This window comes from Trematomus bernacchii, unplaced genomic scaffold, assembly GCF_902827165.1.
Source record: "Trematomus bernacchii unplaced genomic scaffold, fTreBer1.1, whole genome shotgun sequence".
Taxonomy (NCBI): Eukaryota; Metazoa; Chordata; class Actinopteri; order Perciformes; family Nototheniidae; genus Trematomus; species Trematomus bernacchii.
In genome coordinates, this window is record NW_022987720.1 from 16,352,627 (window position 1) to 16,370,137 (window position 17,511).

Below are 17,511 nucleotides of genomic sequence, written 5' to 3' on the forward strand. Positions count from 1 at the left end.
TTTAAAATGTGATTTTGAGGTTAATAAGATTCCGACCAAATTGTCAAATTTTCATAAGCAGATACTTCATTATTGGAAGATGATATTTACCCACAATTTTTCTCCTCATGGATCTACGTTATGGAACAATAGAGTGATTATCATAAACAGAAAATCCTTGTTTAGGAGTGATTGGCATGAGAGGGGTATTTTGTTTGTTAGTGATTTACTAGATTGCAATGGTAAACTGCTAGATTTGTTGGCCTTTTCAACGAAATACAATATAAAGTGTACTGCTAAAGATTATAACAAAATCTGTAAAGCAATTCCTGTACTACTTATTGGAATGATTCATAATACTTTACTGTACTCAAATGTTGTATCAGTTTTACCTAATTTGGAAATTATTGGCGATACTCTTAAGAATAACAAATCTATTAATGCTTCCCTGAAATCCCACATTTTTCACAATTTTAACAGAGGCTTATTTCCTCAAGTGACCGATTTAGACACTTTATCTGTAATGGAAAAAGCTCTATCTTATTTTATAAAATGGCCTATTTCCCCTAAAGCAAAAGAAACTCATTTTAAAATTGTTCATAAAATCTACCCGGTTTCTACTTTTTTAAATTCAAGATTTAAATTTGAAGTGGAACCATGTTCCTTTTGTAATTTATCTGATGAATCGTTGGAACATTTATTTTTCTCTTGCCCTTTTTTTTTTTTTGTTTTGGTCGAATGTGAGAGATTGGTTGTTACTTAAATTAACAAATATTCCGGCCTTCAAAATATATCACATTTTATATTATATTGATAATTTGGACTCTCCCATTTCTGATTTGGTAAATATAATTATTATTTTGGGTAAATACCATTTACATTGTAGTAAATGGAGAGGAGGCAAGCCCTCCTTTCCCTGTTTCATAAATGAGTTCAAGTCTTTTTTTCTGTCCCTTAGAAAAATACAATCTTGTAACCTGTCTATAAAGATTTGCAATGACATTTCCAAATGGTTATTATTTTAAGTAAGCTTAATGCCTCTTAAATGTTTTTGTGCCTTTATGCTTTTTTCTTTCCCCCTGGCTCTTATTGGATGTATTATTTATGTTTTTTTGTCTTATTGTGAATGAATGTCTTGAACTTATGTTGATAAGTTGATGATATCCTCACCAAGCTTTTGTATGTTTAAAAAAATGTTCAATTAAAAAAAAAAAAAAAAAAAAAAAAAATATCCAAGGAGACAAAACAGGAAGCTGTCATACACTCTGGAAGCTACCATTTAGCAGCTAATGAAAACTCCGTTTTTGACATAAAAATTGAATTATGGATGATCAATCATTTTTCAAAGTGACAGACACATTGGATTAATTTATGGATTAACCTTCAGCTGCGTTTTTCTCGTTTTTGATCAGAATTGTTATTCTGCAAAAGGTGAGCATATCTCCATGTTTTACTACCTAAAGCTACGTCGTGTGATGTCTGTATTTGCTTCCGCTGTCGCGAGTTCTGATCGCTCAGTGATGATACTTATATTTCTAGAATATGTGGAATCTCAGTTTGTAAGCTTGTTTGTGCATATCCGATAAGTATATCGATTGATTTATACCTAGAGTGCGTTAGCATTTTTTCGCTCAGGGCTCATTTAGACGCTTCTTGTGAGACTTGTGTTTTGTTTCGGTAAACATGGTTCATATCATCAGTTAGATGCGTTTCCTCTGAGTAGGACACATGAATAGTTTATTACATTTTAAGAAGCCCTGAGACACAGTTTCGTGAGAAAAAAAACGGGGGAAAAAAGCCCCTTAACAGGTTAAATGGGAATTAAATCAGTGTTCCCAAAGCCCCGGTGTTCTGCAGTTTGTGTGGGCCTACTGTACTGTTGCACAGTTTATGCTATAGAAACTATGTCCAGGACAAGGTGTTTGGAAGTTTTGGAAGATTCATAGCTAACCACACTGAAGTTATGGAGGTATTGATCAGTCTTCTCATATTTTTAAGCCTCAAATTGTCCTTCTCCCCCCCTCTAACATCACCAGAAGTCATGATTTAAGGGGTCTTTTCTCAAAAAAAATTACCGGGGGAGCATCCCCCCGGACCCCTCTAGTATTGTTTGATCACCATTTCCACAGCCCCACCTAAAATATTTTCCACCAGCCGCCACTGATTCATCATATAATAAAAAACACATCATTTACTTTTTCGTAAACTTATTTATTGCAGGTAAATTAATGTATAACAATGAAACGACCGTTATGTCAAATTGGTTATTCTCCTGAGAAATTATCATAAAAAAGAAACTGGACAACCATAAGCAGGGCTATTCGTTTTTCATACAGACTATCGTGTTCTTTTGACCGCACTTAAGCAATTTATTTTTTGTGTGATCATGGCATGCCCATATCTTGATATAAACAGAGAAACAACCGCCAACATTTTAATATCCTCGGTTTCGGACACAATCTAAGTATTGCAGATTTGTCCTTTCCTTATCAATTTGGCAAAAGCGTAATACTCGGCCAACCCACTCTCTAATTCCATCCAATGATTGAATTGGATTCAAATCGCACATTTTTGGAGGAGTGAAGCGGTTCTTTTAAAAGTTGCATCTGCTACAGACCAGCACACGACTTGTGAATCAAATCTAAAGCCGACAAAATGGTCGAATGGACAGACTTCGAGCGCGCCACCATCAAGGACATCTTCTCAAAGCTTGAGTATGATGTGGTGGGCCCTGCAACCCTTGCCAGGTGAGTCACATTTATTTATTTATTTATTTATTTATTGGTAGGCTATTATTTCCCGTAAAATAAATGCACAAAATAATTAATCTGTTTATTTATTTACTTGTCACCCCAGGTGTCTGGTCGTCTACCCCTGGACTCAGAGGTATTTCGGCAAGTTTGGAAACCTCTACAACGCCACTGCGATTGCTGAAAATGCCATGGTTTCCAAACACGGAACAACCATCCTCCACGGTCTGGACCGGGCTGTGAAGAACATGGACGACATCAAGAACACCTACGCCGAACTGAGCGTGCTGCACTCCGAGAAACTGCACGTGGACCCCGACAACTTCAAGGTACCGTTGTGGAACTAATTGAATTATTCATATTCAGAGATGACCAAGCTTTCATGTGGCTGATTTTGTCCTGATATTTGCTGTGTTGCAGCTCCTGGCCGACTGCATGACCATCGTGGTTGCTGCTCGGTTCGGAAGCGCCTTCACTGGTGAGGTGCAGGCAGCTTTCGAGAAGTTCATGGCCGTGGTGGTGTCCTCCCTGGGAAGACAGTACCATTAGAGCTGCGACGCAAGACCATCACATGCTGTGCTGGAAAACCTGTTTTTTTCTAATGTCTCAAAGGCATAAATAAATAAAACAAGCATAAACAACTTGTATCTTCTCCCTGTTTGTGTTAATGGTCAAACCAGGAACATGACCATTTTTTTTGTGTGAAAACCTTTTACACAATGCATGTGGGGGAATAGGTTTTTTAAATACCCTTAAAGTTTCAATACTGCAATGTAAAAACAAGATCAGTAAAAGTAGGCTACTGCATTTTAATTACTGACTTTAAAGTACATTGGTATCATCAGCTTTACGCACTGACGACATTTTAAAGTGTTACATTAAGATGTAATATAATAAGGATATAGTGTAGGCTATGTGCCAATATCATTATGACATTACATTTTTATATTATTTCTTACTGAAACGTCGTGGTGTAGAAGAACCTTAAACAAGAGGTCCGCGGGGTCTTAAAAAGTATTAAAAGTTGATAAATCAATTTAGAGAAAATGAAGGCTATTAAAAAGTATTAAAAAGTAGGAATATTAAATTTGACTTCAGGATTCCTGCATATACCCTGTTAAAGCAAAAAACACACAAGCACTTAGGCCGTCATGCACTGAAAAAATTGTTATGTTGAATTTACTTAATTTTATTAAGGTAAGTGGATGCACAAAACAAAGTTATCTAAATCCAGATTTATTTTTTAAGTTCACTGTACTTATTATTTTTGAGTAATTTCAATTTAATTATACTGATAATTTTCAGTTAAACTATTTTGAGTAATTTCAATTTAATTATACTGATAATTTTCACCTCAACTATTCCGAGTAAAATGTACTCACTAAACCCATGTTAAGTATACTAAAATGGATTATGTAACAGTAACCTTTTTTCTTTTTGTACATTCAGATCAATTCAATAGTTTAATTTCTACATACAAAAATTAAGTTGAATTTAATTAAACATTTTCAGCCATTATTACTATGTTAACTTTCAATATATTAAAATAAAAAACAAACATCATATTTGATACATACTCTTACTTTATTATCTTGTACAAAATGACGTAACATGAAGCATGTGTCTTACACAAAACATCTTCTGATTCGAATAAAACATGCAACTGTCATGGCCTCCACCGTGTGTGAGTGTGTCCACAATCCAATCACCTCTGCTATAAGACTCCGGCCCTGACTCCTCCACTTCGCCATATCGTAGACTCTGTAACCACAGCTTCAAGCCAGCCTGACTCCTATCCTGTCTCCAGACCACCTCTAACGTTGGACCCTGTCCCGCTCCTCCAGGCTCTTCTCCCTGCACTCTCCAACTTGGTCAGACCTCCGTTCCCCTCTCCCTTGGACTCAGTCTAGCTTCCCTGGCCCAGACCCCCCTGCCTACTGCCCAGTAATATTCAATAAACGTTATTATTTTGCTTGAAACTCTCTGCTCCTGGGTTCCCTGTTAGCCTTAACAGTACAATCTGGCCACTGTTAAGGCTAGCAGGGAACCCAGGAGCTGAGCAGAGACAGGAGGCAGGAGTTTCAAACACAATAATAACGTTTATTGAATATTACTGGGCAGGGGGGTCTGAGCCAGGGAAGCTAGACGGAGTCCAAGGGAACGGAGGTCTGACCAGGTTGGAGAGTGCAGGGAGAAGAGCCTGGAGGAGCGGGACAGGGTCCAACGTTGGAGGTGGTCTGGAGACAGGATAGGAGTCAGGCTGGCTTGAAGCTGCAGGCACAGGAGACGTGACTGACTGTGGTTACAGAGTCTACGATATGGCGAAGTGGAGGAGTCAGGGCCGGAGTCTTATAGCAGAGGTGATTGGATTGTGGACACACACACGCATGGGGAGAGACAGACTAGGCAGAGGTGGAGGCCATGACAGCAACAAACTGCAGGGGAAACAGACAGAGAATAAATCCTGACGTAACATGAAGCATGTGACTTACACAGCTGAGGAGAATATAACCTACACATTAATACATGTAATATTTTTACATTCTTCTCCAGAACTATAGATGTAAATTGCCAATATAAAAAATAAAATGTTTTACGCTTGGCTAAGGTAGAAAAAGTTGCCGTTTCGATAAAAACGAAATGCAACAAAGTGCAGTGGAAACAGACAGAGAATAAATCCTGACGTAACATGAAGCATGTGACTTACACAGCTGAGGAGAATATAACCTACACATTAATACATGTAATACATGTCTTCTAAGTCCATCAACATTTCCACATTCTTCTCCCAACCTTTGAGGTTTGACTGGTGTTTTTGTAATGCTTTAGTGGCATCGGTTCACAAGAGCGGCTGAAGAAATCCTACAGTCCAGCATGTATCTTGTTCTTCAGTCCAAGGACTTTGGGGGAAAGCCTTTCACCATCCATTTGCAAGAGCACTTTCTGAATGAATTCATAGTAGTACCTTAGCTCTTTGGGGTAAGCCATGTTCAGTGTATAGATGACTCCCAGCATGATGGCACAAGCTCGGGCTACAGATCCAATGTTGTCCAGAATGATTAGTCCTTCAACAAAAATCCCAACGTCGTCATAATGTCCAGGTTCTCCACCATCCTTGTTGATGACGTATACGCCCATGGTAGATTTCTGCAGGTCTCTGGTGATGTCATCTCCTCCGATGTCCTGTATATTTAAAGAAAAAAACATGTATTCATTCAATATATGTAATTTTAATGACATACTTTATCTTATACATTTTTTGTAATATTGCTCACATACCTATTAATCCCTTAAAACAAAGCTGGTCATACTGTATATATTTCTGAATCAAACTAAATATGTGTGAGGTGTTTTTAAAGATTTACGTACGACCCAATAAGCTTGGTGATGAGTGTCAGAAGTCAGAGAGGATTGACAGGTGGACTAAGACATTGTTGATTATGGTCTTTCCATTGGACAATAAGAAAAACAATGAATAAAGCCAACCTCATCGTATAAAGAAACAAGGTGATGGTTTGAAATGCTTTAGTCTGTTGATGAATATCAACATTCATACATATAAATATGCTCAACCTTCATGCTTCTTATAAGGTAAAAAATAATTATCTAAAATTGATGCCTGACACTAGGATCTTAAAACACTACATGTGACTGGCAAATGCAATTACAATGACTCACCATATACTCCCGAATGAGATGTCCATCATCCTCACCAAGGTGGATGCAAAGTGCCTTGAGGATTGCTTCCCTTTTAAGGTTAACATCACTTGTTGCCTGTGTAAAAAAATTACAATTAAAATATTTCTAAATACATCAATAATAACAATATTGCAATGACTTCATTATACATGTAAATGGACTGACCTAAAGTATGTTAAAGAATTGTGACTTAAATGTATTACAATGTCAGAGGTCTGAATGTGTTGGGGCGATAGCACTGTTTACTAATTCTACTCATCCAGGGACTTTTCACCAAGAGCAATGCTCTGTTCTTCACAGTTCACACCTGGAATCTGCCAAGTACAAACACAGTCTGATCTGTTGGCCACTGAGGATTAAGTGACTTGCTCAAGGCAGGTTCTGCTTTTTCACTTTCCCCACCTGGGGATTGAATTTGCACCTTTACAGTCACAAGCCTGCTTCTCTAACCAGTATGCCACTATTGCATTATTAAGATCAGATTTCCTTAGAAAAGTGTCTTGCATTCTTGCACCTGGCAAGTAATCCAGGCTGTTGTTAGGCAAATGGGGCTCTATACGGTACTAGACAGGTACATTTCATAAAATTGCTCCACAGAGTATATGACAATTTGTATAAAACAGTGTATACACACATTTACCTTTTGCAAAATCGCCAGATGTTTGGCTAGTTTCTGGCCAACAACTCCTCCCTTCTTCTGGAAGACAGATGTCAGCTGAGGTAGATGGCTGTCCAACTGCGCCATGAAGGCCGTTTCAAGTGGGATAGTTGATATGCGCTGGAATTCAGCATGTATCTGTTATGCAAAAACAAAACGACAGAAGACAAAGAGCACATTCAGCCATTGGTGTAATGATATTTTGTATCTACTATATAATTAAAGGATAGATTCTCATTTTGACCTCTTTAACCAAGTCCTTGATGAGATGTGTATTGGTGTACAGTGTGTTCTAACCAAAGTATTTCTATTAATCTAAGGTAATTGCAAGGAATTAAAACTAGACCTGTAAGCTGTATGGTTGTTTAAACCTTGCTAATACTTTTTTTAATTGACAATGGGTAAAATGTTGAGGTATAAAGTGAAAACCCCAATTCCAGCAGCAGCTGTTTTCTTCAGACAATCAAACAGCAGACAGATACAGTTAGAGAATAGCTGGTGAGGAAAGCGGAACATTGAGCAGCTAAAGAGCCAAATACTTTACTAAGGAGTTGGTGGAGAGCAAAAACAGAGCTAAAAGATAGTGAATATTGGACTTATCAGATGGACAGAAACACCATTTCAAATGTATGATCATGTTGCTCTGTATCAGCTCAATGTGTACGATAAATAGACATTTCACCATACATTCACCATGTGAAATATATAACTTACCTCATCAATATGGAAAAGTGCAGGCCACCTGGCTTTGAACTCTCCAGCAGATAGATTTCCCTGCACCACCTCTTTTCTTCTGTAGGAGAATGTTTTGGACATCTTCTGTTTTACATTGTGCATTGCTTCTTTGTCTGACATCATTCAATAGTTCAAGTCTCAGATTTTCTAGGCTTTCATCTGTTTCGCCAGCAGGGTGTGAAGGACAATAGTTGACTTCAGCCTTTTTAGGTTTCTTTACATTTTTGGCTGGGATGCATTCATCACTTGATTTGTTTTTCAAAGCATTTACAGTCACTTCTGGACAGCCAAGGTTTCGCATCTTTGTCCTGTAATTAGCCATTTTATATTTTAGGCTAATCATCCAGCCATAGTAACCAGTGGCAGATGGTTCTTTCAAACAGGGACATTTTTGGACGAGTGCCCCTGCTACCTCCTCTATTTGGAGATTTTGTGGATATGCCGTATACTGGAAAATGTCCTCGGCTAGCTTCTCCAAGATGTCCGATTTCAGCCCTGGTGTGATCTGCAGTCGAGTGCCAGTTTCTCTGAAGCTCTCATTTCCACGTCGAAGCTGCACCTCTACATTGTATGGAAAGAGAGGAATGGGGAATTTGCGTGGCCATGCACGTGTTCTCAGTTCAGTGTCTGTACGTGGCAGAATAATGGTGCTATCCGAGTTTGTTGAGGATAATGACGACACACTGGAAGATGTTTGCCTGCTTACTGGTGCTCCAGATGATCCAGGAGTGCTGGGAGCATTCTGCACTGAAGAAGATGGACTCGAACCCACATCATCAAGTATGTACACCACCTTGATCGTACTTCGGTCCTGTATGTCTTGTACTGATGTAACATTCATGAAATCATTATTGAAGTCAGGATCCATGAACTGAATACGAAAGTCTCTTTCAATTCCAAATGCTTGGCAAATTGTATCGTGTAACTCTGTCAGAGTTTTTGGCATTCCTGAATGGAGATCAAGTCTTCTACAGTCATCCGTGTCCACAATGACCCTCAACTTCAGATGTCGTGCCATTCTTCAATCTAATTGTTAAAAGACACAAAACAACATGTTGTTAAATAAATATTTGACAATGTTGTTACTTAAGTATACACTTTTATTATGAACAAAGTTAGAGTAGGTAAGTTTAATTAACATGCACATTTCTATAATACATGGCAACATGAGGGTAATTTAGCTAAGGAAGACGTCAGAGGACTGGATACCTTCCATAAAAAAATTCCCACAAGGATTATAGTTTCAATTTGACTAAAAACAAAATTAATCCTCCTGTAAAGCAACCCTCTTGTTACCATATTTAGTGTCTTAATGTCAACTCATGCAACACATGAACACAACACAAATGACTGTCCTAACCTTTTATGTGTATGAATCGTTTAAGTGTCACCATTCGCCGTCCTCCAATCCTGTAATCTGCCAAGGGGTACTGGTCTACCAAGGCGCCAAGTTGAATGAGAGAGACTTGTGACGTGGGACATAACTCAAATGCCCTAAAATGCTCCCTATACCAAGCACTCAGCTCTTTAACAATAAAGCTCAAGCTCTGTTCCACAACAACCATCTGGATAACTTCTGCAAACTCTGGCAAGCCACCAGCAGAGCCATGAGCAATAACCATACCCTCCCTGTAGTTCACTCCATTAACAGATGCATTCTTTGTGAGCTGAATGTGAGCAATATCAGGGTCTCTCAGCTGTAGGACCTTCTGTACATCCTGATGCAAAATATCAACAGAGACCGTTGAAACAGCTGAGACAGTCAGGCTAGACTTTTCGGTTGTGGCTGACTCCAAATGATATGCCATCATGAACTGATGCTTCACCGCCAGGGACAAGAGTATGTTTTTAAAGCAGCGTGTGTGGCGGACTACCTGCTTAAAAAAACTGTGTTTCGCCTCAAACCTCATTGTCCACATCCCAACTAGTGGGCCAAAAGACCGGATCATCTGTGGATAATGTTCCACAAAATGATGTTTGGGCAAGATCTTTATACCCGGAAACACCTCTTGTAACCTATGTCTATGGTCACAAATCTTGGCTTCAAGGAAAGCAATGGATTGTGTCGTGTGCACTGGTGCAACAACTAGTTCGACGATATCTTTAAGGTCCAAAACGACCTGCCAGGCTGGCTCATCTGGGGGCACCAACTGTCCAACCAAAAATGGAAGCAATCGCAAAAGACTCCAATTTTCGTGAGCATTTCCTCCAATAGTTTTCTTCACCGTGAATGCCCTGGGAATAGCATGAGGACGGTTACTCTTGTCTGTCCACTTGTAAGGGAATTTCTTAATGGACTCATTGAGATTTTCAAGGGTGAAATATCTTTTGGAAATGAACAAATTGAGGCAGTGTGCCAACTCGACTGGTAATATGCCTTCAAAGATGTCATGTGCAATATCTGGAGGGTAGCCAGTACAGACATTGAAATGAGAAAGATGTGCAGAGAAAACACAACTTCTTTTAACACCATAACAATGTTTTTGATTTTCCTGTGCTGATCTGACATGCGTTTCATGCATCTCCTTGCTTCGGAGAGTAAATGCACCTGAACTCACTTCCCTCTCCTGAATTTCAGACTTTTGTGCCACACAAAAACGGCAAATGTACCCACCTGAAAAACTCTCAAGAAATCCAGCTACTCCATGTGCTCCCAAATTGTCAGCTATGACACACTGTATTGTGCCCTTAACACAATCTCCAAGCTGTGCAATAAAAATACCTTGACTTTCCAAAATGACAAGATCCCTCAACAAGGGCTCTAGGACCCTTTCATAGCCATATGTTCGCACATCGTCAGACCTGCAGAGTAAGGCCAAATAAATAGAAGATAACGAAGAATGGCAACCTGGTGGTAAATTGCTGAGAGTCCAATAAACGCCACAGATCTTGTGCTTTTTACGAGATGTGCCAAGCGGATTACAAATCTCAAAGTCATCGACATACAAATTCAGTAACACTCGCAATTCACCTCCTGACAAAAAATGGTTATCCTTGAAAAACAAACCATCTCGAAAAGACTTGTATACCACTTCTTCTCCTCTATCCTCTGATATGAGTTGACTGTCTAATGCTTTGTTAAGAATGTGACCATCAGTGAAAAGCTGCTGCAAAAACTTTAATAGTGGAACATACTGTAGCGTTCTTTTATCTTTCTCATCCAAGATATATTCTATGGGTTCCACAACTTTAAAATTGTGTTTATAGTATTGCTTGCGTTTAAAGGATGTTGCCAAAGGACAACCTTTACCAATAGCCTTGTACACAGGATTAGATGTACACAGAGCAGATGCAAGTTCTTCAATGACCGACTGGTCAACTTGTAGATTGTAACTATTTAGTGTGTCATGGATCACATTTCTTGTACTACACAAAGATGCTGTGCTCAACAAATATTGAAATTCTTCCAGCAATTCATCAACTGCAGCACTTGGCACATGAAAAATATTTTCCAGCTTTAATAACACTGCCGCAATTTTTTGCTCTATTTCTGGCTGATCCTTCGACGTATCTAAATCAACATCATCAAACTGACTTTCATCGCAAATGTCCTCATTGTTTGAAACACCAGGCTCTCCAGTTTCACCTACACAAGTTCCTTGTACAACACCGTCCTTAAAATCTACCAATGAATGCAAGCTGTGCTTCCGTCTTTTGTGTGACTTGAAGGTGCTGTATATGTTGGATTTGTATGCACAGCCTTTAAACATACAAGTGACTGTCTCATTGTTTCTCAGATGATGGCTTATGTGCACAAAATAATCACGTTCTGTTCCGAGTTCACTACAGCCACATAGATGACAGGAAAATGTAGTAAATATGTCAGCAGAGGGCTTTGAGGTATTGGTGTGATTCCTTGACAAGTGTACCAAAAGAGTATTCCAAGCCTTAAAAATGCATGGACAATCAGGATATATACACTTAATATGATGGCCACGCCCAAAATGACTATGTTTTAGTCTGTAATGTTTGAGAATTTGTGATCGCTTAGACACTTCAGCGCCACAGTCTTTACACTGCCACATAAACTAGACAAACACCAAAGAGAGAAAAGGGGGGGGGGGGGGGGAATCAAACATTAGTGATGGTGTTTCACAGTCACCTTTGGGTCATGGTGATCTACAAATAATTTGGATCTCTAAGCAGAGTGAACTAAACGAAAATCCTAATAGTTTGCTCAAAACTTGAAGAGTAAGGAATTTGTTTGATAAATTGACTTACCAAAACAACATGAGGTCCCCAAAGAGTAAGGTTCTGTTCTACATCACACCAACATCAGATAGAAAAACCTGCAATAAAATAAAGATGAGCAGAAATGAAAAATAATAATGGTAAATGAAAAAAGGTAATTGATTGCTAATGATTACTAACTTGTGTTAGGCCAATGACTCAAAATCCTACAAAATTCTTTGTGACAAACAATGTTACGTTTTTCTTTTTAAATAGAGCCTAAATATTACTGGATGTGGTGCACTTTTGCTAAATGTTTAGACAAATTGCCTGTGTTACCACCCTTACATGCTAAACTGTTATTGCACTTGATGGCACCTTTTAAAAAGGGAGAAGCTTTTCTTTCATTGTACATGTATAATGACATTAAATGATGATATTGTAACGTTCCACAATAGGAGTCGGAAACAGGCCACACACACACACACACACACACACACACACACACACACACACACACACACACACACACACACACACACACACACACACACACACACACACACACACACACACACACACACACACACACACACACACACACACACACACACACACACACACACACACACCACACACACACACACACACACACACACACACACACACACACACACACACACACACACACACACACACACACACACACACACACACACACACACACACTTGCTCCCCCAACCACAGGCCCGCACGCCGACCAGCATTACTGTGCCGCTCTGTGATTGGCAGAGAGCCGGGGGATGCTTGAGTGACCCACACAGCACCCTATACCGGGTCGTTACAATATTCTATTCCATAGCCAAAACCAATCAATTATTTCTCACTTTTGGCAAAGAGTCCACCTCAAGACGGGTAACATTTAAACACACCTCGGAGCGGTTAGTTCTCTCTCCGCCGTGTGTTGAATGCATGTAGCAGCCGCCTGTGTGTAAACTGCCCCGCCCCCTCGCACACAGACGGGGCACGGGGGAGAGAAAGATCTCTCGTCTGGATTGGAAAGATCGAAAATACATCATAGACGCATTTTGTCTTATAGCATATTATATACGGTGTTGGCGAAACTAAGACTACCCCCCCTCCCCCCTAGTTCGGGGGGGGAAAGTACTCCGGTCCGGTGTGAAAGCGCTTATAAGACCAAGATATGAACGTTAGCCGCGGTAACATTAACCCCTTGCCGCCAGAGAGTAACGTTACCAAAAGCACCCTTACCAACGTGATTTCATATGTTTAGTTGTGTCCTAATATTACCACAGTGATAAGAATAAAATAAAACATACTTACAGTCGGTCAGGAAGACAGCATGGCCAGTATACAAGCCGGGCAGCGGGGAAGTTGAAGCTACAAAAAAAAAAAGCCATAGGAACAGGCAGTTTAACATTCAACTTGTATTAGCCAACAACTAATAATAAAGTCTAACAAGACAAAGATTGAATTTAACACGTATTTAACTTGAGAGCAGTATTAAGTTATCTTATAATGTTAATGATGCATGTTACACTTCATTTAAATTACTTAAACATTACTACACAACTAAGCTAGGCTAACAGTTAGCTAGCTGCTGTAGGCCTACGTTAACGTTTGCTAATGTTAATCTATCAAAAAGCTACCTATTTAAGTATAATATAATACACCCAATGCTATAAATTAGCTAGCCTACTTACTTAAAACGGAGAGCCGTGGAGAATGTTCACCTCACGACAGCGGAGCTATACACAGGCAGTCCTGTCCTTCCGATTCCGAATGGAAAATGGAGGGAAAAGTGGCGGTCTGCTTGTGTATGCACATGCGCAGACAGGACAGTATTATGTGGTAATTAAATGGTACATAATTTTTTCTAATTATTTTTAAATGAATGAAATGAACTTGTTTTAAACAGTGACAAAATATGTTAAGATGAATTAAAAAAGATAAGAAGGATGCTATAACACATTCAAATCTATTAAAAAAGGCTAGATTAAAACATGTAACATCTAAAAGGGGTCAGAATCAGTTTTTTCAGTGTGTACACAAATATAAAGGAAGAGCAACAAAAGAAAACACAACATTTATATATAATTATAGTTAAATGATGATGGGTCAATATTAATATTTACATATGCTATTATAAATATTAATAATTCCTATATATTAAAATAATACAAAAATAATAAGACATCATATAGCACTAAGAGATTTTCAATTCTGCATAATGTTGATCATATAAAATTGAAGGACCCTTTTTCTTTTTGTGTTTTTTAAAGTGATTTTTCTATTTTGACTGAAGGAGCTGTACAGCTAAACAAAATTGACATTTAACTCTTAATGTGTCAATATGTGTTGTACTAGTTTTTATTGAGATACTTAAAAAAAAAAAAAATGTTTTTAAACAGTCTCATAAGCACCTATAAGGGCTTGTGCGCTAAACCTGCTCTTATTTTTCCATAGCATATTATACATGGGTTTATGTTGAAATATCGCTGACATGCGTTATTCCAATGTAGGCTACTCATTATCTTGACCTGACACCATTTTAATTGATCTGCATGTCAAAAATTCACTTCACCACACAAATAATTTTCATTGCATTTTATATTTTTATTCATATTCAGATTGACAGAGTATCAAAGCCCGTGCTGCTGTCCGTCATATGGTCCTGTTTGCTGCTTATCGGTACTTCTCACACAGGGCACGAGCCAGAGCAGCCAGGAACTTGTCCATGGACACATGAACCTCAGGGGTGAAGTCGTTGGGGAACATGATGGCAAAGACCACAAGGATGTTGTGGGAGAGAATCTGTGAAAAGAGAATAACATATTTACCTACTGGTCGTCCATAACACATATTGAGTGTATAAGAACAAATTACAAAGAAGATTGAGAGGAAGGCTAAAAATAAATCTAATGTGCATCACAGATTGACATTTACAGCTTCCTCTTCTCCTGCTCTGCTCTGTCGACAATCATGTTTTTATTATCGTCATTTACTTACCTTGAAGTTGGCCGGGTCCACACGCAGAGTGAAGGCATGCAGCTCACTGAGTTCCTTGAGACCTTCTTTCAGGTCATCGATTTTGGTCACAGCGTCTCCAACTCCTTTCATCACAGTCGTTCCGTGCTTCCTCACCGGGGCAGATCCGGGGGTCAACTCCTTCCAGTGGGAGAAGTAGGTCTTGGTCTGTGGGTACACCACCAGCATCCTGGGAAGTACATGTGAGTGAGTGAATAAGCGATAGGATACAAAAATAAACAGATATTTTAGGAGCAGGGTATATCTCGCTGAATGGGATAGTATTTACCTGGACAGAGCATCGTTGCCAATGTCCTCGGTCTTGCCAGAGACCTTAGACCAGAAGGCTTTGACTGTTTCCTTGTCCTTAGTACTGAGACTCATCTTGCCTGAAGAGTTTTTGGTTGAATGCAAATCAGCCCGAACGTTGTTTTTTTTATACATGAAACATTGCATGGGCGAGACCGGACCACCTCCAAGATAGGCACGCAACATTTGGCCAGGCTCCAATGATGTGATGCAGCTTGCATGAGATAAACTTATCAGGGTGGCTCTGCAGACTCGTTTGTCATACGCGACAAAACCACACGTTAATCATAATTCATTTTCACATAGGAAACTCGAAGTTAATTTAAGTTAGGTTGCATACTTTTTGGATATATTTTAAAAGAAATATCTAATGACAATGACGCCTTTAAATGTAAAAGTGTGCTGGCAACTGAGAGGAAGCATTTATATTTCAAACACTTTAATTGGCAATACATACTTTGGCTATAAGCAATGACCTCCTATGTTCAAGTTGAATAGCCTACAAGCAGTTTTGTACTTACCTGGAAAAAAAGGTTGGTAAGAGTTCTAACACTAATCTAAAGTTAACTTGGCCCAGAATAAGAATCTTTCAATAAATATTCTTGATTTATATTTTTACAATTATCAATTTGGACTTAATACAAAATATATAATTTTTCATCTTATTTTAATCATCCTCCGTATTAACAAAAAAAAATCTGATATGGAAGCTTTAATTGAGTATCTGCATACAACACATAATGGAAATATGATTGAAAAAAATACAGTTATTTAGCTATAAATAACATCACAAGTATAAATCAACATGTTGTATTTTCGAGCAGACAGACACATAATAGTATAATAATAATAATAATAATAATAATAATAATAATAATAATAATAATAATAATAATAATAATAATAATGATGATAAAAATAATAATAACTATGATGATGATAATAATAATAATAATAATAATAATAATAATAATAATAATAATAATAAGAACTATAATGATAATAATAGTAATAACAATAATACAAACTATAATAATAATAATAATAATAATAACCATAATCATATTATTATGGTTAATATTATTATAAGCTAATAATAAGTATACTAAATAATCATACTCATTATAGTTGTATTGTAATCATAGTTACTATGCTTATTATGATTTGTATTATTATTATTATTATTATTATTATTAATTTAATTTTTAATTACAAATATATATATATTTTTTTAAAACACACTGAAACTAAACAAAACATATGAAACAAAGAAATTAAATTACTGAAATGTCATTAAACATCATGAATAGTTAAATAGGTATCCGGTGTATTCAAATCTTGGCTCTAATGATTTGGTTATGATGTCCATAAGACAACCCAGTCTTATGGAATGGTGAGAAAATGTAACCTATGGATTCGTACAAGTTTACAGCTCTGTGCAATAATTGTTGGTTCTGTGCCACAAGACATCACTGTCCAAATCATGTATTCAATTGAAGTATATCTTCCGGGCCTGCACCACGTTTTTCACATGAAGAATTAAGGTCATTTTGGTCATTTGAGGTGAAGATTCCCACACATGCTTATCTATAGTGCTTTTAAAGGGCGGATCCCGTCAAAGGGAAGCAGATACAGACAGCATCACCACAAACACGTGCCTGTGTGTTTGAAGTATATTATTACATTCTATTTGTATGATTGTTATTAGGAATCCAGCAGAGTAATTTCCCCTAAGGTTAACGTTTTATGGATCGCGGAGAACACTCATGTGATGATGTTTGCACATCCAAATGTCTCCCACTTGTTATAGGCCTACTGCTGCCCTGACATACATTACATTAGCTTTAGAAATTACTCTGGGTAATATGTGTGACCTGGTAATCATAAAAAGTGTTTAAAGATTTGATTGTTGATTTTGGGTGTCATTAGTAACTCCTAAACGCTGCCAGCTGATCCAGCTCAGTACAATGGGGGCGGAGCTTTAAGGACAAGTGCGCGAAACAATACAACATCTGTTCACATCTGGTGACACACTCACACACAGCCAGGAAACACCAATGTGGAATGGGCAGATGCTGAGTGTCGCTGCAGGCGTCTAATGGGCCTCTCAACTTTGCCAGGTAAAATACAAAATATAACTTGACAACATTAACTGAACAACAG

General features: G+C 38.1%; 3 protein-coding genes across 3 annotated transcripts; 1 reads left to right on the forward strand and 2 right to left on the reverse strand.

Annotated features, from left to right (window-relative positions):
* The first annotated feature begins 2,542 nt into the window (after positions 1 to 2,542).
* LOC117492414 (hemoglobin subunit beta-C) lies at positions 2,543 to 3,374 on the forward strand. Its single transcript, XM_034142678.1, has 3 exons — positions 2,543 to 2,726; positions 2,836 to 3,058; positions 3,150 to 3,374. Exons 1-3 carry the CDS (start codon positions 2,635 to 2,637, stop codon positions 3,276 to 3,278), a joined length of 444 nt encoding a protein of 147 aa, XP_033998569.1. The 5' UTR covers positions 2,543 to 2,634; the 3' UTR covers positions 3,279 to 3,374.
* A 1,908-nt stretch (positions 3,375 to 5,282) lies between these two features.
* Positions 5,283 to 7,941, reverse strand: LOC117493278. Its single transcript, XM_034143760.1, has 4 exons — positions 7,801 to 7,941; positions 7,069 to 7,224; positions 6,408 to 6,503; positions 5,283 to 5,912 (listed from the first exon to the last, which is right to left on the reverse strand). The coding sequence occupies exons 1-4, from the start codon at positions 7,939 to 7,941 to the stop codon at positions 5,592 to 5,594; spliced, it is 714 nt and encodes a 237-aa protein (XP_033999651.1). The 3' UTR covers positions 5,283 to 5,591.
* Positions 7,942 to 14,604: 6,663 nt separating this feature from the next.
* Positions 14,605 to 15,468, reverse strand: LOC117493582 (hemoglobin subunit alpha-2). The gene is made up of 3 exons (XM_034144212.1): positions 15,329 to 15,468; positions 15,022 to 15,229; positions 14,605 to 14,826 (listed from the first exon to the last, which is right to left on the reverse strand). The coding sequence occupies exons 1-3, from the start codon at positions 15,421 to 15,423 to the stop codon at positions 14,698 to 14,700; spliced, it is 432 nt and encodes a 143-aa protein (XP_034000103.1). The 5' UTR covers positions 15,424 to 15,468; the 3' UTR covers positions 14,605 to 14,697.
* Positions 15,469 to 17,511: the final 2,043 nt, after the last annotated feature.

Excerpts from the sequence above, each read along its gene's own strand:
- LOC117492414 (XM_034142678.1), top strand. The coding sequence starts at position 2,635 with ATGGTCGAATGGACAGACTTCGAGCGCGCCACCATCAAGGACATCTTC. Across the intron at positions 2,727-2,835 it reads GGCCCTGCAACCCTTGCCAG|GTGTCTGGTCGTCTACCCCT; the intron begins GTGAGTCACATT and ends TTGTCACCCCAG. Across the intron at positions 3,059-3,149 it reads TGGACCCCGACAACTTCAAG|CTCCTGGCCGACTGCATGAC; the intron begins GTACCGTTGTGG and ends GCTGTGTTGCAG.
- LOC117493582 (XM_034144212.1), bottom strand. The coding sequence starts at position 15,423 with ATGAGTCTCAGTACTAAGGACAAGGAAACAGTCAAAGCCTTCTGGTCT. Across the intron at positions 15,230-15,328 it reads GGCAACGATGCTCTGTCCAG|GATGCTGGTGGTGTACCCAC; the intron begins GTAAATACTATC and ends TGTACTTCCCAG. Across the intron at positions 14,827-15,021 it reads TGGACCCGGCCAACTTCAAG|ATTCTCTCCCACAACATCCT; the intron begins GTAAGTAAATGA and ends CTCTTTTCACAG.
- LOC117493278 (XM_034143760.1), bottom strand. The coding sequence starts at position 7,941 with ATGTCAGACAAAGAAGCAATGCACAATGTAAAACAGAAGATGTCCAAA. Across the intron at positions 7,225-7,800 it reads CACTTTTCCATATTGATGAG|ATACATGCTGAATTCCAGCG; the intron begins GTAAGTTATATA and ends TTTGCATAACAG. Across the intron at positions 5,913-6,407 it reads ATCTCATTCGGGAGTATATG|GACATCGGAGGAGATGACAT; the intron begins GTGAGTCATTGT and ends TTAAATATACAG.